General features: G+C 41.1%; 1 protein-coding gene across 1 annotated transcript; it reads right to left on the minus strand.

The window, feature by feature from the left end:
* Positions 1-1,499: 1,499 nt before the first annotated feature.
* BPNT2 (3'(2'), 5'-bisphosphate nucleotidase 2) lies at positions 1,500-21,528 on the minus strand. The gene is made up of 5 exons (XM_068983518.1): positions 21,142-21,528; positions 12,199-12,361; positions 11,033-11,128; positions 8,601-8,762; positions 1,500-7,314 (listed from the first exon to the last, which is right to left on the minus strand). Exons 1-5 carry the CDS (start codon positions 21,526-21,528, stop codon positions 7,043-7,045), a joined length of 1,080 nt encoding a protein of 359 aa, XP_068839619.1. The 3' UTR covers positions 1,500-7,042.
* Positions 21,529-22,823: the final 1,295 nt, after the last annotated feature.

The following is a 22,823-nucleotide window of genomic DNA, read 5'->3' on the forward strand; positions in this document are numbered from 1 at the left end:
TTAAATTTCATTTCTACAGTGATTTAACCAAAAAAAAAGAAAAAGAAAAAGACAATGAGGGGGGGGAGTGTTGCTAGATAAACAAAGCACACCCTTCATTCACTGTCCTTTCCTGAGCCAACCACTTACAATATTAAATGCAATTATTAAGGTATATTGACAGAATATCTAATATGAACTCAATACTACTAATGTCTGTGTAAAATCACGTGTCTCAGAATTCTAAAAAGTGTCTAGAAGTCTTTTGCTCCTTTCAGTATTCAAACAGGTATTTTCTTCCTCTTATATATAATTGTAGCCTAGTGAGACCAGCTGGGCATGGAAGGAATGGTAGAGAACTCCCAAACAGGCACCACTCAGAAATTCCCAGCTGCGATGGGGCTTACCCATTGGAGAGCAAGCCCAGACATCGCCCAGACCCTGCAGCTTCTGCACTCAGCTTTGTCAGATGGGAAAAGCCAATCTGCAGATCTAATATTTTTTTCAAGAAATCCTAGGGAAACTTAACAAGCAAAATTTCCAAAAAATCATACTTTTGAGAAAAGTCATGCTTTTCAGAAAAACATAAAAGCATTTTGAAGGTGTTGATTTTTTTAAGTGTAGCTATAGAAATTAAAATAATGTAACAAAAAGCAGCTAGAGAGTCAAGCAGTTGGCCAGTGATGGAATGAAGGGGCCTGCCCTCAAGCCTGACTTATTCATCTTCCAAAGAAACCAGATTAAAAACAAACATCTCAAAGCGGGTGGATTACATCATTTTATCACTGACAGGACTTGAGGAAAACAAGCATCCTGGTTATCTTTCTCATTAGATTTTTCCTATTACTACATTTCTACCATTTTGTTCTTCTTTAGCTCTTTCTATCCTCCCTTCACCTTACTTAAAAAAATCTTAACATAATTGAGAGTTTTGCCAGAGGTATGTTTGTCATGTACATCCACTTTCAAATAGATGACTTTTTGGTAAATGGTGACACAGAAGAGAGTCACATAAAATTAAGCACTCAGACAGAAAGCCTGAGAGTTGTTACCAGGAGTGGGGGATGGTGTGACTGTCCAGTGGGTAGAGGTTTCTATTTGGGATGAACAGGTTCTTCAAATGGATAGTGATGATAGTTGTGTTAGTCGCTCAGTCATGTCTGACTCTGCGATCCCCTGGACTGTAGCCCACCAGGCTCCTCTGTCCCTGGAATTTTCCAGGCAAGAATACTGGAGTGGGTTGCCATTCCTTTCTCCAGGGGATCTTCCTGACCCAGGGATCGAACCTGCATCTCCTGCATTGAGGGCAGATTCTTTACCATCTGAGCCACTAGGGATTGTAAATGTAAACACTATTCATTGTACACTTTAAAATGGTTAAAATGGTTAAATCCATTATATATATATTTTACCACAGTCAAAACTTTTTAAAAGACGAAAAAAAAAAGTAAAGCAGCACACCATCTTTCAGACATGACCAATTTATTCAGAAAATTCAAATTTCAGTTTGGCAAAGGATATCCAGGGGCAGAGTTTGGGATAATCATTTCATTCAGAGGCAGCTACATTTTCTAGAGCTAACTGGCCATGGGGTAGTATTGGAAGGCAAGAAAACAAAACTTTAAAAAATAACTTAGGGTGTGTGGGTGATAAACACAAATATCTGCAGAGGAAACCAACCAAACAAGCAGCTTACACAACTGAGGCATGAGAAACACTGATGCTAATAGAAATCCTTTATTCCATTTAGTTTGACACACATGAAGCACCTAATTTTTTCCAGATACTGGGCTAGCTGCTGGGGTCGAGGTGGAAATAAAAAAATCATCAAGATGTAATCCCTGTTCTTAAAAAGTTTACAACAACCCATGTAAAAATGAGGGCAACAAGGAAGGTACCAGAAAACTGCTCAAAAAAACTGGGAGGAGGAGGGCTTCCCTCTACTTCTCAGTAGAGGCTGAAGCTGGGACCCTCTTAAATTAGGTGATGTGGGTGAGGCAGGGGTTGCATGCTGAGTAAGGAGAACTCTGGTGTTGAAGCATGTCTTGGCAACAGGAATGGTCTCGCTCCTCCACTGCCTTCCACGTGTGAGGGAAAGGGGTATTCAAAGGTAGGCAGTTTTATTTTAACCCCTCTCATCATTAGCCCCCTGTAAGAGACTGATAAGGAAGTGAAAAAGTATTTAAGAAAAAAACAACACATCCAATTTGGAAGAGACAGGACATAGACAAGATATACCATTTCATTGTTTTAATGTAAACTCAACTGCTTATCCAGTAACTTAAGTAAAACCACTGAAGGGGGAAAAAATCCCTCTGGCAGCACCACAGTTCATTATGGAAGAATGCTGTCTCTCCTGTTACGACTATGAAGCTAGCTTTGGCTACTGCCAATAGTGGATGCAAGAGTACAAGGGACACTGAAGTCCATATTTTACACATAAATTAACATCAATAAACAATTCCACCGTAACTGAACACAGATGATGAAGACGGCTTGGAAGAGATAATTTGGGAAGAGAGGTGAAGTCTCTGAAGGCTAGCTGATCTAAAAATGACTTGGGATGCTGTTATCTCCTACTTAATACAAAAGGAGCAAGTGAGTAACAGTCAACTATGTGTATAACATACACCCTCAAAAGAATTTTAATACAACATACTACTAACCGAACATCACAGTTTCTGCTTTTGCAATTTACACAAATTACCTGAATGTTAATAATTTAGGGAACCCTTACAAACACAGTATACAAGTTATGATATTACGCATCGCCCTTAACTTATGAAAGTTTGACTTATATTATCTCAAAGGAAAACTAGTATTTATAAATCTCATTTTCCCACATAATTCATTACTCATTTTAAAAAATAATTTTTAAAAAAGTGGCTTTTGTGTAAGTCTTTATCAATGGTAAATTAGAATGCAAACACCTGCCTGGCTTTGATAAAATTAAAAAAAACAAACAAACAAGAAAACAAGTTTTATGACCAGCACCTCCTAAAACCAAAAACCTCCTTTTGAAGCATAAAGTTCAATTCTTCTTGCCTTCTTAGTAAATGTTAATCCAAACCCTCCCCAATCTAGGAACTGTTCTGGTTGGTTACATCACAAACATACAGTATTTTTTTAACATTAAGAAATTTCTGATGTGGTATGAAAAATAAACAGCTAGCTTTTAAAATCAAAGTGACTCGGAGTTCTAGAACAAATATAATAGCACACTAAAATAGTTTAAAAGTAAAATTAAAAATTAAAATCTATCATGGTCTTATTAATTCAAATTAAAAACCAAAGGATTATGTATCATTTCAGACATATACATCAAGATGCCAGTTCTTATAAAAAAGTACTTCAGTTGTAAATGCTAGATTATGTAAAAATAACTTTATATCAATTTTATTCAACTTTAATGATTTTCCCCAACTCTAATATTAAAAACATGAAAAGAACTTAAATTTTAATGGCAAAAGTTACTGTTTTCCCCATCTACTAAAAAAAATTTTTTGTTTTCCCTTATTAACATACAATGCCCTATTGTTAAGGCACAACTTTTTTTTAGAATAAAAATGAAACCATCAATTTATTTTACACAACAGTTACAAGGCAGACGTTTTTAGGCATATGCTAAAAACAAATAAGTCTTAAATTAAACCAAATCATTGCTTCTATTCACAACCAATCGACACACAGCCAAGGTGAGTGAGTGGTTGTGGCTAGATTCTAAACAGTTCCTGTTTTAAACCTGCTTAAGATTGTCTCCAGAAAGCTATTTTCAAGCTGTTATCAAGGAGAGGCAAGTTGGGTACTTTCTTTTCTGAGGAATAGGGAGGGGGTGGCATGCCAGCTTTCTTTACTTACGTTGGGCAATGGAAGACAATCATCACCTGCAAAGCCTGAGTCAAATCCGATTTCTGAATTAAACACCCTGAGACAGGGCTAGGGCTTGCCTGGCATCCCCCTTCCCCCAGGCCTTTCCTCCTCCCACTCTTTCCTCAGCCACCGCCACGACTCAATTTGCACAATATTGAAAGGAAGCACCCAGCAAACAGGAAGAATCTGCACAACTGCTACTTAAAGCACACAAACCACATGAAGCTTGTTACTTCATTATATGGCCATAAACAACTCAGTATTTAGAATCAAAGAAAAACACTAAAATTGGGGAAAGGGGACAACTGAATAACAAAGATAAATAGGACCCGTCTTGTAGGTCCTTACGATCCCAACTGAAGTAGGGATCAATTATGAAAACTAATAGAGATAGCAAGCTTTCTCCAGCAGGTAACGCGCTTGTATTTTCTGCGCTTTCATTCTTTGAAGGATGGGTCAGAAAGGCTTAAGACAGAAGCCTTGGGTTATTCTTGACAGTTACTCTGTGGTTTTAAAGGTGACTTTCCTTTACTTTTTGAGGAGTCTTTGAAAAGTAATAGTCAACTTGGGCTCTGTCAGTATTAATCTCTCCCACTGGTATTCTAGTCTCAGTTCTGCCCTAAGATTTCAGCAGCCAATCACGGAGACACAGGTCTATGAGAGAATTTCAGGGTTAAGTGTTGGGGAAGGGTATATTGGTTAACAAAGAGAAGCAGAAATAAGATAACATATATTAACAAGTTAGGGAGACATGGAACAAGGTGGAGAGAAAGAGGGGCAGAGGAAGGCGACAGCTGATGGATCTTAAGGTTATTGGTGCTATTTTTACCAACTGATGCAGAAAACTCAATTTCAATGGAAAACTGTCCTCTAAATAAGGGCAAAAACGAGGGAAAGGGAGATCAGGTGTTGGGTAGGTGAGAGTCATTAAGAGTAAACATTTTAGAAATACTTGTATTTATGGGAGATATCATCTGTCTCACACAAGGTTTTCTCACTGGTGTGTCCTGGCACAATGTCCTACATAAATAAAATAAATACTGTTCTTTGAACTTATATTAGTTCTGTAATGTATACTGACTTTTAGAAACAAAATGTTTTAAAATGAACTTCTTATAAAAGCACTTAAAGCCATTAGTACTATGCTATACTCAACAAATCGCAAAAATAATGCATTTGTCAGCCAGTATCCTAGTTTTTGCACGTGACACAAGCTCTCCACAAAGTCATTATCTATGTGTGGCTTAATAAAATTAAAAACTAAAGCCAAAACACCATGCCTGCTAATATGAACTAGTCCCATTTCCTAATACGCTAGTCTCTTTCCCCGAAGTTTGACACATCACAATTAAAACAAACACTTATACCACAGGCCTCTGGAAATAGCATATGCTTCTGCCATCTCTCCTGAGGAAAAAGATTTCTTCATCTCACTGCAAAGTAAAAAGATGAAGCCTCTAACACTTGGCTCAGAATTCCTAAAAGTCCTGGTTAAATACCAGGTATTTCAACTACTAAAACTTGTAATGAATTCTGATGAATAAAACCCTAGCTATTGAGGCCCACTGCCCTGCAGGACTAGAGACTGGGTAAAGGTAATGTGTGTGTCACACTCGGGCCAATTCCCCAACAAGGAGTGAGGACCTCAGACAGCATGATCTGCAAGCCTAAAGTTGTAAGCACATTCCACCAGGTGAGGACGCCTGCCCTGCCTTCGGTCAACTTTATCTCCAAGACAAGAAAATAAACGGAAAATTGATCAAGGGTTAAAAACTGATCTAGGGTTAAAGAGAGAGAGAGAGACAAGAAGAAAAAAGGAAGCCATGAAACCCTAAGAAATCCCTCTCCTTATCAGTGTTATGGAACAAAATCATGGCAAGGTCATGTGAAATGATGGTACTGTTGAGGTGAAGTTTCTGATCATGCTGAGAGAAATCAGACATCCCAATGAGAGATGGCTCACAAAACAAAGCTTGAATTACAGTGATACTGCAAATATGTCACAACCTTTTCCAACCAGATTGTGCACACCTGAATAGGAAAAAAATTCATCAAAAAGTTCAATCTTCATTTTTTTAACCCAAAGGGAAATACAAAGTATCTCAGGTTACTACTTTGAGAGCTTGGTTAGATTAGATCCATTTATTAATGGCAAAAGCCACCGTAACTCACTCTTGATAACGAGGGAATCTCTACAGACATGGCAAATTTTTTAAAAAGTACTAAAACAAGGTTTTTAAAAATAATGAAGGCTGGTTCAATTCATGTAACTTCAAATAACTTTCAGTTAATAACAGAATAACATTATATTTTTATAATGCCTTATGGCATATTTTACCCCTAATGAGAAAAAGTACCAAAATTCTAACGTTAAACCCTGAAACCTTAATCCAAACCTTAGACATTAAAGATTAAATGTGGGTCAGGAGGGAAAGGACAGAACCATGCACCGTCCACAGGGCAAGTGAAACTGATCAGCAAGATGGCAGAAATGTTGAACCCATAGGTACAAACACACGTCTCTTTATAAAAACAAACCAAAACGAAACAGAATATACACACACACAGAAATTACAATGCAACCGTCATATTCTCTACTAGCTGGTGAACCTGTTATTAAAATTTCAAAGAAAAAAAACAATTTGAGCTTTTTCTATTTTAATCCATAAGAAATATTCAGTAACAGAGAATCTGTTGCATATTAATGAATTTGCAGCTTCTTGTGCTTTCTATCTGAATTAGGGGGAAAAACCCCCAATTATTTTATTTTCAATGAGATACAACTGTATAGTAGTATTAAACACCTACATAAAACAATCCTTTCTTCAGCCCAATTCTATACGAAAGTATTAACACACTGTAGATTCATGATACTGTGTGAAAATGGTGACTCATAACAATGGAGACTCAGCTATAGATTTTAATTCACAAATATATATATATATGCGCCTTGTGTATGACAACCGTACGAAAATAGTCTCAAAAATAAAGACAATACTTGAGACATGAAGCAACCCATTCTCCCTGATCCTGCATCCTATTACAGGGAAAAGAAGTCTCAGATGCTTCATAAATACTTTACAAAGTTCGGGATGGCCTAAACCATGCATAGTCTCCACTGCTACTCTGAAGCCTCAGCACGTCAGGCCGACCGTTCAGCTCTGGGGGGGCTGTGGCCTGTCGTCATCTTGGCTTACTTATGTCCTGTCTTCTCCAGATCCGGGAGCTTTCTGACCAGAGCCTGGTGGTTCATCCTGATGCTGGCCAGGAGCCCCCCTTCAATGCCGTCGGAACCAGTGTAGCTAATTTCTTCACCACTCAGGGTGGTCATGTGCCCCCCGAGGGCTTTCAAGATGGCGTTGCCAGCACAGATATCCCACTTTTTGATGTATGTCACATGGATATATAGGTCAGCTTTTTCTTGACTCTTATCAGGCACATCCAAGAGTGCTAAAACTTTATAACCTGCAAGATAAACACAGGATTTAGGTTATTATCTGGAAGAGAGGAAGAAAGGCGTGTACTGTCTTGAGGATGTTGTTGACACCAACACAGGGTATGCAGGAGCTCTCTACACTACCTCTGCAACTGCTAAGTCTAAACTTATTTTTTAAAGTAGTTTTTTTAAAGTCACAGTACAGATGTTAAACCCAAATGATCAAAACATACCGTAAAGTATGCAAAGTAGTTTATTAATAAGCTATTCTCAAGTATAAATAAACATACACCTATACTTTTTTAAATTTAAATCTACTTTGCGGTTGGCTTCTGAGGTGATACCTTCAATATGAACTGTTTGCTATGGACTATACACTGAAGCTAAACACCCCCAGGTCTCCCTGGAGTGTCTAGGAAGAATGGATTAGAAAGGAGAAAGCACAAGATAATGTTACTACCCTAAGTCTTTTGTGTAATGAGGCAGAATTTTAAAAATAAAATAATAAAACAAACTCAGAAGAAACTGGGTCAAAAACCTATTTTAGCCTATTCCTATTGGGAATTTTGCATATCACCTTTCCTGATCAACCTGACAGTCTATAAAAAAAACAATGAAACTATGTTTAGAAAAACATGTATAGGTCAGCAGTAAACTAAAACTGTTAGGCTTAAAAGTTAAAAGCATTACTTTTCTATTACTGTGCTGAAAAAGGTTTTCAAACACAAATGTTTCCTACTATGCTTTGCAATTTATTTGAATTAAAACACTTCTGTCATAGCAAACAGCATTCAAAACAGAGTGGGCTAAATCCAGGCATGGCCTGGTTTCACACAGCCCTAAAGCTATGAGTGTTTTTTGTATTTTTAAAGAGTGGCTAAAAAAAAAATTCTAGTAACAGCAGCCATTAGCCGTCCTAGTAACATTAAACGATGGCTCCTGCCAGCCCCTGCTCGACACAGGGTTGTGATGGCTGGATCCTTCTTTCTCTCCTTGTGATGGTCACAGCTACACTAACAGCACAATCACTTCAAAGTCAGATCACATACAACAACCACTGGTGTCAGGAAAAGACTTGCATATATTCCAGGATCAGAAACCACTGCTGTGAGACTGTTTCCATTGTGAGACTGTACCCAGGAGGCAGGTGTGCCCGAAATCCCGCTCTCGAAATAACCAAGTAGGAGACCAGGCCTGTCCTAAAAGCCCCAGTGTCCACTCCCACTTCTTCCCAAGGACTGGATACCAATGAGCCTCCTGACGTGGGCATGGCCACGCAGGGCACAGGGTAGGGCCCACACGGAGCAGAACATACCAGCACCACCCGCTGGGATGATTGTAGTCTGGTTTCCGAAAGTCTGAAGAGCAACCTGTTTGACCATTCCTGAATGCGAGCGAGACACGACAATCCTTGGGGTCTTCTCATTGTAAGAAGTGCGGGCTTTCACATTTGCCCCACCGTCTACCATCGCCCAGGCTGGAAAGCAAATGTAATAGCCAGTAATGGCACCAAGGCTTTTTAAAACCAACATACCAGGGGTGACTGGAAAACAATTCTTCCCAAGAATTCTTTTATCTCCAAACAGGGAGCTTTGGTTTTCGGAGAACAAGGGTCATATGTTTATTTTTTACAACAGGCCATATTCAGAACTACAAGGGGCGATGCAACCTGGCCCAACCAGAAAAGTGACTAGTAGGTCCTTGTTGAGGAACATCCCGGCTCCAGAGCTCCCTGCAGGGCCACTGTGGGGTCTTCACTGGACCACACTGAAACTCAACTTCCCCACCTCCTGCCCTCCCTCCCACAAATCTGACTCCAAGAGCTTTCTCCAGTAAACATCCTGCAGATAATAATCACAAGAAAATAATAATCAGAAGAACCCAAAGGGCAGGATCTTCTGTGATAAGTGACCTGATCTCAATGAGTCAACATCATGGGGAAAAAGGGGACTGGAGGCTGATCTAACTTAACATAAGTGACCTAACAACCAAAAGAAATGCTTGTCACTTGACTGGACTGTGGTCTCAGTTAACAGGTTGTAAAATCCACTTCTTAAAAAACTGGGGGAAATGTAACTATTGGATAAAATTGTTAATTTTATTATTAACAGTACTGTTCTTGTTTAGAAATATGTTCTTTTTAGAGATGAATACTGAAATATATGTAGTAGAAGGTCATGATCTTTGTGATCATCTCTAAAATACATAGAAAATGAATGAATAAATAAAAGCAAATATATAAAAATATCATCAACTGTTAAATCTAAAGTACATGAAAAGTCATTATCACTTTTTGAAATTATTCATAATAAAAGTGAAATAAGAAAAGAAACAAAAAAATCCTCTAAATTCTTTTTAGAAATGATCAAAAAACACATGATTGTATCAAGAAGTGAATTTGCAATGCTGTATCTCTAGAGGTCAGTATTGTCTAAGAGAATAAAGAGAGTACATCTCAGTAGATAATACCAGAATAATTTTAGATAAAAATTACTAAATATTAAAAAAATATATTTCAGATGACATAAACTCAATTGCATTCAATCATAACATTTATATGGTCAAAATTATTTCAAACACCTTAAAACACAGTTAGGTATTTAAATAAACATATGTGAATGATGATGATAAGACAGTAGTGATAAGCTAAAAGAACAGTTAACAGAATGTGTTCGACACTCGATCTATAAGATGCCAATAGAAAGTCCGGTAGGAAATAACAAGTGGTTGGTACTTTGCTCCAAAGACTTCAGACACTACAACTTCTTTCTACTAGCTACAGATTTCCACTGAGTGGATCGACTGCGTCCACGTTTATACATCACTTCAGTAAAATGTGTACTATTCAAGCATCTCTTACTTCTAAGAATGTCACTCAATGAATTAATTCTAATTGAATCTGGTAAGATTTTGATCAGCTCTGTTCTAACTGCTGCCAGCAATAATAATACCTAGCTTCCACTATAGTCAAGTATAGCTACATTCTAGTAAATACATAATACTTGGCAGTTTGTACTCAACAACATCAATATGCAGTCTGGATCTGAGCATCACTCCCCAAAGAGGGCACAAGCCAAACAAACCTTTGATGATCCAGGAAAGGAAGGTCACTCGCACCTAATTAAAAGAATATTGATTCTTTTGCACTGTTTGCTGACTAGTAAAAGCACCTTATATTACTAAGCCTATGGTTGGGGGTGGAGGTGGGGTGTAGATTATATATTTTGATGGAATAAAGGTTTTCAAAAAATTGACATTTTATTATCCCCATTCTCCCTCCTAACATGAACAGATATGGAAACCAGGACCTATCTGCCTTTCTGGTATCAACTTGCTCTGCATTTTCTTTATTGTAGTTCTAATTCTCTTTGGGCTAAGGCCACTTCACAGAAGATCCCAGAATGCACACGACCTCACGTGGAAGAGCCCAAGACCGTATCCCCAGCAACAGCATGATGGAAACAGAGGACCGCAGCTGCTGGGCATCCACACCCAACTGCATTCCCTACACACTAAGGATCACTTGTCTTCATTTAAGAGTGTCCATCCTCTAAACAAGTTCAGAAAGCTATGCTTTGTCATACGTTACTAGTACCAACACTAAAATCCTCACTGTATCCAGTGAAGGGTGAGGTGGGGCTGACTCTAATAATTGCTGAATCACAGTTGAAATTTCCACAGGACTGTAAATAATACAGGAAATGATTTAATAACATTAATTTTTGGAAACTTTAACATATTTCTTACCTGTATATTCAGAAAATGGTTTATGTATTACTCCTAGCACAGGTTTACCATTTACAGCCACACACACCATAGTAGTAACATACTTCCGAAGATCCTCTACAAGGAAAAAAAAAAAAAAAAAACCATCCAATAACAACAATTATTAAAATAATGTTAGGACTGAATATGAAAATTGAGTCTCAAGCACTCAAAAAAGACCCAAGGGGTGTACTCACTAAGTATTGTCACAATTATACCAGCAAATCAATTTCAGTCCAGGAAAAATCATTTATAAAGGAACTTCTCAATAGTCCATGCTTCTATTATCTATTTCTGCAAACTTCTGTTTTAGAATTTGTTACTACTAGATACACACGTCTAGTGCCTTCTCCCTGTTCTCCAAATAGTTATCCACTGAGTGTCTATTTTGGGTCAATTTCCGTGCTTAAGCACAAGAATACAAAGGAGAAAAAAAGAAGAAGCCCCGACACTCAGAGAATGCACCATTTAGTTGGACAAATACATAACCCATCAATTTTTACATACCAAGAGAATAAAGAAAAGACAGAAATTATATAACCTCTGGGTAAGATATAAGGCCTGGAAGAAAATCCCCAGAAATGAAACAGGAGCTAGAACTGGATGAGAGGGACAGAAATAGGAGGTGGGGGAAGTAACTGATCTTGCCACTTACTTTCCCTGGGTGCCTAGGATTTACTATTTTTAATTCCAGGACTAGATGCATATGCAATAAAATCTAAATTCCCAATATCACAAGTCAATCGTGTATTGTTTATATAAATAAATACCTCAACAATGCACACCTCAATATACAAATCAATATATAAATACGCACTTCAATAAACAGGTGCCCAACAGAAACCATTTTGTTGTTGTGACTGCCAGAAACTTCCCTTCACTAAAGAATCAGTGACACAGTGAGCCATGGTCACTGAGAGGAGGATGCCATGATACAGCGGTCAAAAAAGGTTGACAATAACTAACTGATCCGCTCCAGAAGTTTCAGAGCACAGTGCTTTAATCCAGCTCTCTTAAATCTAACTGGACAAGTTGTGTCCATCTGGAAAAAATATTCACCACCAGGAATATACCACCTGCCCTTGTTCTGGTTCTCTAATACATAAAGGCAATATCTAGTCTGAGATCAATTTTAATTGAAAAGTCACCAGTGTATTCCTGTGTGGCATCCAGTGGGTCAATCCAGACCGTGACGCTCTCTGCTGGCACCTCCTGGGGAGTGGCTATTTCCTTTAGGATGTCCTCAGGAATCTTCCGATCCCACAAGATCACCTCTTGATCAGCTGCATCCACATGTTCCTCCGTATTGATCTGCATCAATGGTTGAGAATGGTTGACAGTTTAAAAGGTTTTAAAGAAAAAAAATCACTACCTGGAAAAAGCACAATAGAGAAAAACAATTTAGATAAAATCCCCCAAATTGAAAGCAGATAAATTAGTACTTTTATTTCAAGGAAATTCTTTGCCAATGAAAATATATAAGAAATTCCAGATATGTTGTCTTCCAGTGCTTTCCAACTGAATATTCGAACTTAGCTTGTTGTGTAAGCAGGACAGAGAATCTAGAAAAATACAGAAAGAAACTAAGCATCAAAGAAACAAGCTATTTAAAGCTTAAAGATATTTAGGGAAAGAAAAACATCAAAAAATGTGACAATGGACTGACAATATTATGGAAAACTGAACACAACAGTTAGAGAAAAGTGATAATGGATTTAAACATAGGCCTTCAAAACAATGATAAAGACATCAATTCTCCCATCTGCAAACTGTAGATTTAAAGCAACTTTAATCAAAATCCCTAAAAGTTTTTGTTTTTTTTAATCTCGTCTTAGAAATGGAACAAGCCACCTGGGGAAGGACAGGAAAAAAAAAAAGAAAAAATATATATGTATGTAAACGTCATGGTTGGGTGACTTTCCTTGACATATTTTGGCTTTTTCCCCAGCGTCACTGAGGTATAATTGACAAAGCTGAATGTATTTAAAGTGTACAGCACGACGAGATGATATACGTGCACACTGTGGAGTAAGTACCACAATTAAGTTAATTAATGTATCTACCACTTCATATATTTCCTTTTTTTATTTTGTGGTGAAAACACATAAGATCTACTCTTAAAGCAAGTTTCATGTATATAATACAGTAATGTAAAACCACAGTCACCTTGCTGTACATTAGATCCTCAGAACTTACTCATCTTAGTTATAAATGAAAGTTCATACACCTGAGCAACATCTCACCTTTCACCCCTTTCCCTGGAATATGGTAACCACCATTCTACTGTTTCTACGAGTTTGACTTAAAAAAAAAAAAGATTCCACATATAAGTGATACCATATAGTGTTTTTCTTTGTCTGGTATATTTCTCTTAGCATAACACCTTCCAAGTCCATCTATGTTGTCCCAAATGGCAGGATGTCCTTCTGTTTAAAGCCTGAATAACACTCCATTTTACATGTATCATATTTTTTTTCTTTTTCATGTATCATATTTAAAAAAAATTAATTTATACATAGATGGACACTTACCTTGGCCTAGCTAAAGGTTTGTCAATTTTACCTTTTGAAAAAACCCAGAAGTCTGTATTGCTGGGAGTGCTCATAGGCCACTTCAGGGATTTAGAGGTGGAGGGGGCTGCAGGTAAGGAGTCAGTGGCTGTGGCAAGCTTCCTGACGGCATTTATGAAGAGGTTAATAGCAGCCCTCTGATGAGTTCTGAGTCCTGACTTAGGTGCTCCCATGACCCTTCCAACCCTCAGACATGCAAACCACCTCAGTAATCCAGGTGAGGCGAGAAACAATGAGGCCTCCTCAACAGTTTGCACACACTCTTGTGGGTGGAATCACAGTCTGAGGGGTCTCACCTGGCACTGAGCTGTACTACCTTGACAGAGGGGCAATGCAAGAAAAGTCAAAATATTCCTCTGACTCTCCTCAATGCACTTTTGGAGTTTTTTTGCCCCAGCAGTGTGTTGAAACATCTCTGCTGTACTCCCGGACTTCCATAAAGGAACTCTTGTCCATGGGAGACTGCCAAAATCAATAAATCAATGTTCTGTGAGGGACTGACAGCAGAGAATTCCACTTCTGCCACCCTGGAGATGTTACCAGAAAGCATTTTGGCTACACAGTTCAGTTCAGTTCAGTTCAGTCACGTCCAACTCTTTGCGACCCCATGAATTGCAGCATACCAGGCCTCCCTGTCCATCACCAACTCCCGGAGTTCACCGAAACTCATGTCCATCGAGTCGGTGATGCCATCCAGCCATCTCATCCTCTGTCGTCCCCTTCTCCTCCTGCCCCCAATTCCTCCCACATCAGAGTCTTTTCCAATGAGTCAACTCTTCGCATGAGGTGGCCAAAGTATCAGAGTTTCAGCTTTAGCATCAGTCCTTCCAAAGAACATCCAGGACTGATCTCCTTCAGAATGGACTGGTTGGATCTCCTTGCAGTCCAAGGGACTCTCAAGAGTCTTCTCCAACACCACAGTTCAAAAGAATCAATTCTTTGGTGCTCAGCTTTCTTTACAGTTGAACTCTCACATCCATACATGGCTACTGGAAAAACCATAGCCTTGACTAGACGGACCTTTGTTGGCAAAGTAATGTCTCTGCTTTCGAATATGCTATCTAGATTGGTCATAACTTTCCTTCCAAGGAGTAAGTGTCTTTTAATTTCATGGCTGCAGTCACCACCTGCAGTGTTTTGGAGCCCACATCTTAATGCCAATGCTAGGCCACCTTGGATGATGCAAAAACCACAGAATAAACTTAAAACAACAGATGTGACTCTGGGAAAAGAGAAGCAGTTCGTGTCTTAATCACTACTTTTGTTGTTGTTCAGTGCTCAGTCATGTCCAACTATTTTCGACTCCATGGACTGCAGCACCCCAGGCTTCCCTGTCCTTCACCATCTCCCGGAACTTGCTCAAACTCATGTCCATTGAGTCAGTGATGTCATCCAACCATTTCATCCTCTGTCAACACCTTCTCCTCCTGCCTTCAATCTTTCCCAGCATCTTGATCACTACAGTTTCACAAAAATAGTAGTGCCAAGTCTGAGTGGCAACCACTGTGCCTTATGATTAAGATCTCTTCCTAGAGTTCATCAGCTTCTTCATATTCTTTCAACTGACTATGTGCTAAAAAGTTACAGAAGTGTGCTTGACAAAATCTTCACTGAGAGTCAGGTTAGGGAGAAACAGAGTAAGTGAGTAAAAGCACAATTACCTGACCCGCTTTTGCAGAAGAGCTATTTGTTACCTGCTACTACCATGACACACCAACAAATTTAAGAAACCACTCCCACCATTATAAACGGCCTTACCAACTCAAACCCTTTCCAGGCTCCACCAGCTAGTTAAGCCCTAGAAATTCTACCTCCCAATTCTAAATAACTGTCATTGTGCTTCCCTGGTGGCTCATATGGTAAAGTGTTTGCCCGCAATGCAGGAGACCTGGGTTTGATCCCTGGGTTGAGAAGATCCCCTGGAGAAGGAAATGGCAACCCATTCCAGTATTCTTGCCTGGAGAATCCCAGACAAAGGACCCTGGCAGTCTACAGTCCATTGTGTCACAGAGAGTCGGACACGACTGAGTGACTTCACTTTCTTTCTATAGTAAGAAAATTCTAGTTTGAACCCTCTATCTCTCACTTGGATTTCAAAAAGCCTCGATTGCTCTTGCCTCCAACTGCGCATTCACTGATGCATTCATTCATTCAATAATGATTTAATGACTACATATCCTAAACTGCTTTGGGCAATGGGATATAATAATGAACAAAACAGACCAATTATTGCCTTTAAGAGGCATTCCTTCTCAACCAGGCAACCTGCTGTCTTCCTAAATCAGATGGTGTCGCTCCCTGCTAAAACCTTCCAATGACACTCACAATGACCTTTGCATAACGGCTGCCAAGGGCTGCTGACCTGAGTCTGAGGACTGCAGGGGAAACACTGACCGGAACCGCCCACTCTGGCCAGACACCAATGTAACCATTTGCATGAGTTATTTTACAACAGTAGGTCCCATGAGGAACAGGAAACTAACAAGCCTCCATCAACTGAAGAATCTGGGAAAGGTTAAAAGGAAATGCCACATGTCTTACCAACTTCCCAGGATCTCAGGGTCCTGATTTCTTATTCTTCAATTCCCTGGTGAGGGCTAAGACACAGGCAGTAGTGATGACAGTAGAAAGTGGATGGATTCTTGCTGGAATCCATCTTGGTTGAGTAATGCCTGCGCCACCAGGAAGGACCCTGAGCCAGAATGACTGGACAGAGACAATCCAGAAAGTAGTCTCATCACCATAAAACCCAAGACTGTGAGATATGCGGCAGACCAGTACTCCTTAGTTTCTTTACCCTCTTGCTCTCCACCTGGGTGGCACCCTTCCCAATAAAGTCTCTTGCTTTGTCAGCCAAAAAAAAAAAAAAAGAAAAAAAAACCCCACACCTTCCAAAGGTTTCTCATTACACAGAGATAAAATCCAGACTCTTAAAAGTACATTCAGGATGATTGGCTCCAGTACCCTTACTCTATTTGTCCCTTATTTACTCCATCCCAGACTCACTTGTCTTCAGGGAATTGTACCTGTACTCTCCTGTTCATACACCCTTCCTCAAACCTCTGCATGGTGGCCTGCCTGCTTGTCATCGTTCAGTTCTGGGCCCACATGAAAGTGCCTCAGAGTGGCCTTCCCTGACAAACACGGCCAGAGCAGGACCCCACCCCACAATGCCAGCACTCTTCCCAAGTGATCTTATTTATTCTTTCTTCAAAGCCCTTGTTAGTATCTGAAATCAACATGTTTGCACATTTGTCATCTACCTTGACCCACTAGAACGTAAGTTCTGTAAGTTTAAGGTCAGCTTCCTTCATTACTACGGGCTCTGTTCTCACTGCCCAAACCAGGGCCTGGCACAGCAGATGCTAAATAAATACTTCGTGATTGACAGCACTGGTTTTCATCAATGTAGTTTCATTTCTTCCCTGTAACACTTTCTACTCAATCTACTCTCATCACCCATTACTGCCTGGGTCTCAGTCTTCACTAGGGAATTGGAGAATAAGAAATCAAGACCCTAAAATACAGTAAATGCCATTCATATGACAGTTCAGTTACTCTGGGACCAAAGAAACTTTGGGTCAATGCCTTAAGAAGGTAGTATTTACCGTATTTCTCCATAAATCATTACATTCTAATAAGCGTTTAGATACAATGCTTCACACTGTGCTTTCAGTAGGCATTCAACAACTATTTTCTAAATGGATACACAGGGTTCTCCAGCTGTCTTTTTTCTCCCTCCATCCGACAGAAGCCTTTTACTGTCAACTGCTACCTCTCAAATATATTCCTACAAATAATTAAACATACTCCTGTGTCTCACACCTTAAAAACAAACATGAAACAAAAAATCCATAAAACCTGCTCTTGGCTTGAATGGAACACTCTAGCCAAGTTGCTTAGAGCCCAACTTCTTGTCTTTACTTAGTGTCTCTATTCTGTATTTCCTTACTTCCCATCTTCTTCTGCTTCCTTCCCATCAAGCCATCAAGAGAACTTTCACAGAATTTACTATGACCTACAAAAAGAACCATTATTAGGAGTATGTGGTCTATCATCACACTGCCTGAGTTCATTCCAGCTCCTCATTTTACTCGGTAGGTGACTTACCTAGGCTAGTCACTTCATTTTTCTGAGCTGCAGTTACCTTATTGCTAAAAGTGGATGATAAACATATCTCCCTATTAGGTTTTTTGGGTGAATCAATGAAATACTCGGGGTAGTGCTTAACCCAGAGCAAGCACTTAATAAAAGCCGGCTGCTATTACTCTTACTAAATGACTGTTTTCAGTTTTTTGTGATCCTCGGTCCCCAGGCCCTGATCTTCCCTTTCACACTTCTCAAGTCTGTACTCCTTTTCCAGCAATTACTCCTGCCGAGAGAGAAGAGCCTAGCTCTCATCTCTGAGGTCAAGGATAGTACAGACCCAAGCTAGGAGTATCATGCTTTATCATCAAATAAATCACTGCCAAAAAGTTCTGACAAGTCAAGGACAGTTGCTGCTGCTAAGTCACTTCAGTCGTGTCTGACTCTGTGCGACCCCATAGACAGCAGCCCACCAGGCTCCCCCGTCCCTGGGATTCTCCAGGCAAGAACACCAGAGTGGGTTGCCATTTCCTTCTCCAATGCATTAAAGTGAAAAGTGAAAGTGAAGTCACTCAGCCGCGTCCGACTCTTGGTGACCCCATGGACTGCAGCCTACCAGGCTCCTCCATCTATGGGATTTTCCAGGCAAGAGTACTGGAGTGGGGTGCCACCCTGTACTTTAAACCAAAACTATAAAGCTAAATGTGCTCCGTGGCTGCAAATCCATTCCAAAAAAACTATCTTCAGCCTTCATTTTCATCATTATCCAGAAGGATACAATGAGAGACAGTGCCACATAAATGGCTGCAGTTATTTTTATTTCTACACTGAAATCAGAATTGCCAATGAGTTTAGGAAGAGGAGAAAGGCTGCCATGAGGACTCTCCCAAGATCCCAAACGAGAAAGGCTAAAGACTAAAAGGAATCAAGAGGTCCTAGGTCAAACTTTTGAGTTTTCTTAGATTGTGCACTGCTTTAGAGTGGGGCTTCTCAACCTGAACACCAATTGAAAATCAGGCCAGATCATTCTTTATGAAGGGGGAATGTCCCGTGCATTCACGAGACTGTTCCCTCTACCTACTAGATGACTCCAGAGTGCTGCCTCCCGATGTGACAACCCCAAATCTCCAGACACTGCTACACGTCCCCTTGGGACAAAAATGTCCCCAGTTCAGAGTAAGTGACACCTGCAGTATCTTGTTACTAAGGAGTGAACAGTAGACAGGAGGGCTCAAGCCTCTGACTCCATTTGTACAGGGCATCAGGATAAAAAGAGGATCTGTGGCTTCTCAATGCTAATTTTCACCACCTAAACTAAGTGGTATTCAACTTAAGATCTTCACTGAAAAATTTCAGATGAGGTACTGAAGGAAGAGAAAGAAGAACGGAAAGACTCTAGGACTGAGTCACTACCTAGACATCTACATCTGGTCTCTAGTCTAACATACTGACAAAAGGAGATAGCTCATCATGATACCATCCTACTCTGATTTCGTCTAAATGAACATAACTTCCTCTATTCCAATCACCAACCGAGTAGAACACAAAAGAAGGACCTGTAAACATTCAATCACAAGAAAACAAAGCTATTTTACATAAAGGCAGACTTCAACATCTGTAAAAGGCTTAGTTTTTCTGTTTAACAAAATGCAGCTCATCACTCTTGGCAGCAATTCCCTTAGCGTTTGTTAATAAGAGAGAAACAAATGCAGAATCCTGTGGAAGTTACCCACAGGATAAAAGTTTTGTTAGAGGTGGGGTGGGATGGAATTCACATTTGAACATACATGTACATATGGCTATACATTTTCAATATTTAAGAATATTTTTGTACTGACCTTTCTTAAAAAAAGTCAACTCTACTGTTATATTTCACTATTATTGCTTTCAAACTTTTACAATTTTACATTTTCCCGAGGAGATCATACTTTAGGTTCTAAATGGCCTCCCTAAGGTAGTTCTAAAGGTACTTCATATAAACTGTGAAGCGGAGTGTCATGAGTCTCAGGGCTCCCATTTGGAAGGTGGGCAAAATAAATTTTACTTCTTAAAGTTGCTGTGAGGACCAAGTCAAGTCTTATGTAGCAAGGACTATACTAGCTAAAATAGTAATCAATAAATGATTACTATTACTATTGTTATAACTATTTACACCAACTTTTCTGAAACTCCTGTTTTCCCCACAAACTCTGAACACCATGTGCTTCAGAGAAATGAAAAAGAAATTTTACAAGCACATCTTATATCAAGATGCAAACACAAGGTAAGTATCATTTGTGATGGTAAAGTGCCAAAGGACAAAAGAAAAACATGAAACATTCTGTTTTGTTAGAGAACTATCATGTCAATTACATCTGGTATGCAGCAGCTCAAAAGTTTCTTTTAAACTTTAAAAGAAAGTTTAAAAAGGAAAGAAAAAAAAGAAGAAGAAAGAAAGAAAAAGGAATAACAGGAAAGACTGGAGAGAGGGTTATACAAGATAATTCTACAATGACAATACTCTCTTACAAGAACAACAGTAAAAGGTCAGATCTTCCCCCAAAGCGGTGGTTTACATTTCACTGTTTATCTAATTAATGAAATTCAACTGCAAACAATTTTTCTTCCCCATGCCAAAACCCAGTTAGGTGAGTTAGGAAGTACACTCAGGAAGTACCACTACACTATGTGAGCTCTTCCTTTGGATTGTAATACATTTTTAAGTTTTATGCATTCAGCAGCAGCTGCCCTGAAATGAAGAAGTTTAAAGGTATTAACAACAAATCCGAAATGTCTGGATTTCCCTAAGAAAATGTCAATTTCTTCCCCAAGAAACGTTCTTCAATTCTCATTCTTTGGAGTAAATATGGGCTAGAAAGGTGAAGTCAAGTTGCTGAGAATCATACTCCCAAACACTTCCTTGAAGGGCCCCTCAAATATATGCCATCAAGATGGTCCCGATGAGTCCACAGCTAAGGTAAACCGTGGTCACACCAGTTACAAATGCCCTGCATGCTAACAGCTCTGCAGCAAGTCAGACGTCTACAGTTCCCGGTCTTCAGCTGGCTCCTGGCAGGTCCACCAGAAAACGTGTATCGACCCTTCCAACAACTAAACGCAATAAAGATAGAGGGCCTCGGTGATTCTAGCCAAAAGAGCCGGGGGCAGGGAGTGAAGTTAACTTTCTTAGCCTTCGAATATCAGGGATACCAGACCCCAGAGCTCCAGATCCCCGGTGCCCAGAGGACGCGCACACCAGAGGAGCCAGAAGGGCCGAGCCGACGACCCGCGACCTCCCCCAGCTCTTCCACCAACTCTTCAGTGTGACCTTGAACACCTCAACTTGTGCGTCTCCATCCCAGATCCGCCCAATCGGAGCCAGAGCCCGACGGCCCCGGCCTGTCGGAGAGGTCCAAGCGTCCCGGCCCGCGCCCACCCGGTCCGCCCGGCGCCCACCTGCACGCTGGGGAAGGCGGTCTTGAGCAGGTAGAACATCTTGCGGTTGGACAACACGTCCCCACTGGTCATCTTGTCGTCTGCCCCTTCGCGCGTCTTCCCCTTGGACTTCTCGTGGAGGACGTTGCTCTCGCGTACGCGCCGCACCTCCTCGCCGCCGCGCACCGCCGCCAGCACCGACACGGCCAGCATCTCGCGCAGGTCCACCATGCCCCCGTCGGCCGAGGCCGCGGGCCCCGCCGCCCCGCCGCCCGGCTCGCCGCCCAGGCCGAAGAGGCTGAAGCGGCCGGCCAGGAAGCCCGAGTAGAGGTGGTAGAGCACGCCGAGCCCCAGCAGGCAGAACACGGCCACCCCCAGCGGGGACAGGCGGATGCCCATGGGGGCCATGGCGGGAGGCCGGGCGCTCGGGGCGGTGGCCCTCACAGGCCTCCCCGCGCTCCCGAACCGGGCGCCGCGCGGTCTATACCGGCGCCAGCTCCCCGGAGCCCGCGCGCCCCATCGCTCCCTCCCGGGAAAGACCGAGCCGCGTGGAGAAGCCCCCCGCGGCCGTTCCGAGCGCCCGACTCCCCCGGGGCAGCTCGCTCCCCGCTGCTTAGCCGGCCGGCGGGTCTAGCTTCCACGTTAGCCAACGGCCGCGAGGTGAAAGGGGAGCGTGGGTGTGTATCCGGGTTACGCGAGGTGGGGGGCGGGGGCGCGGGGCGGGGCGAGTCAGGCTCCTCCCTCGGAGGGCGGGGTGGCCGGCCGGGTGACTGGGAGGTGCTGGACCGCTCCGCCTGCGTTGTTCTGGTCCGTCGGCGGTGTTTGGGTTTTCAAATCTTCGGGGATGTGGCGGAATTACTACCCAGGCACAGAAGGATGCCGAGTGCCTTGTGGAACTTCAAATTAAATCTCTCCTTGAACGACACTGTATGGCCGAAATAGAGTCCTAGGGACAGTCTAAACTTCCGTGATTATTGAGGAAAAGGGGACACAACGAGGCGTTTAAAGTCTATGCCTTTTTCGTCGACGCTTGTGCAGACAGAGCCTGTAGCTTTAAATCGCCTCTCGGCGCTCTTACTGACAGAGCGGGGATTGGGCGGGGATGAGAGTAAGTTTATTTGACTTTATTCTGTTGGCACCCCTGTCTGAACGCATCTGCATTTGTATTTGTCTGTATGTATAGATTTTCCCCTGAACCTTCACCTGCCAGAATGAGCCATCCTCTACGCAAGTGAAGAACTTACCTTGGTTCTGGGCTTTCACTGTGTGAGAATACACTCCCGGCTTCCCTCATTGCCAAGTCCACTTTACCCACACCTTGCTCCCAAAGGCTGAGAGGGGAGAGAAATTGCCTGCGAGACTCCACTTGATGTAAAGATTGTCCCAGGATGGTCAGTCTACAATATGTAATCTTTGAATCAGTGTAAGCCCTTTATATGTACTTACAGAAGCGTTTAAAAGGAGTGACTGCCTTCTGCTATGCTAGAGGTTTTAGCCATAAAAACAAGTGTTCACTAAATTTAAATAAGTATTATAATAAGCGTTAATGTTTATCTTCCATCCTAACAGTGAACATTAACGTGAGCAGTATTACTATAAATGTTAGAATATTTATTTAAAATCAACTTAAAATGTAGCCGGTTTTACTGTTTATAGCCAATATTAACGACCTTAAAAACTGCAGGTATACAGGATGAATTATG

Source organism: Capricornis sumatraensis, chromosome 11, assembly GCF_032405125.1.
Source record: "Capricornis sumatraensis isolate serow.1 chromosome 11, serow.2, whole genome shotgun sequence".
Taxonomy (NCBI): domain Eukaryota; kingdom Metazoa; phylum Chordata; class Mammalia; order Artiodactyla; family Bovidae; genus Capricornis; species Capricornis sumatraensis.

Coding starts and splice junctions, on each gene's coding strand:
- BPNT2 (XM_068983518.1), bottom strand. CDS start 21,528: ATGGCCCCCATGGGCATCCGCCTGTCCCCGCTGGGGGTGGCCGTGTTC. Junction 12,362..21,141: donor CCGCCTTCCCCAGCGTGCAG/GTGGGCGCCGGG, acceptor CCATTGATGCAG/ATCAATACGGAGGAACATGT. Junction 8,763..11,032: donor ACCATTTTCTGAATATACAG/GTAAGAAATATG, acceptor TTTGCTTTCCAG/CCTGGGCGATGGTAGACGGT.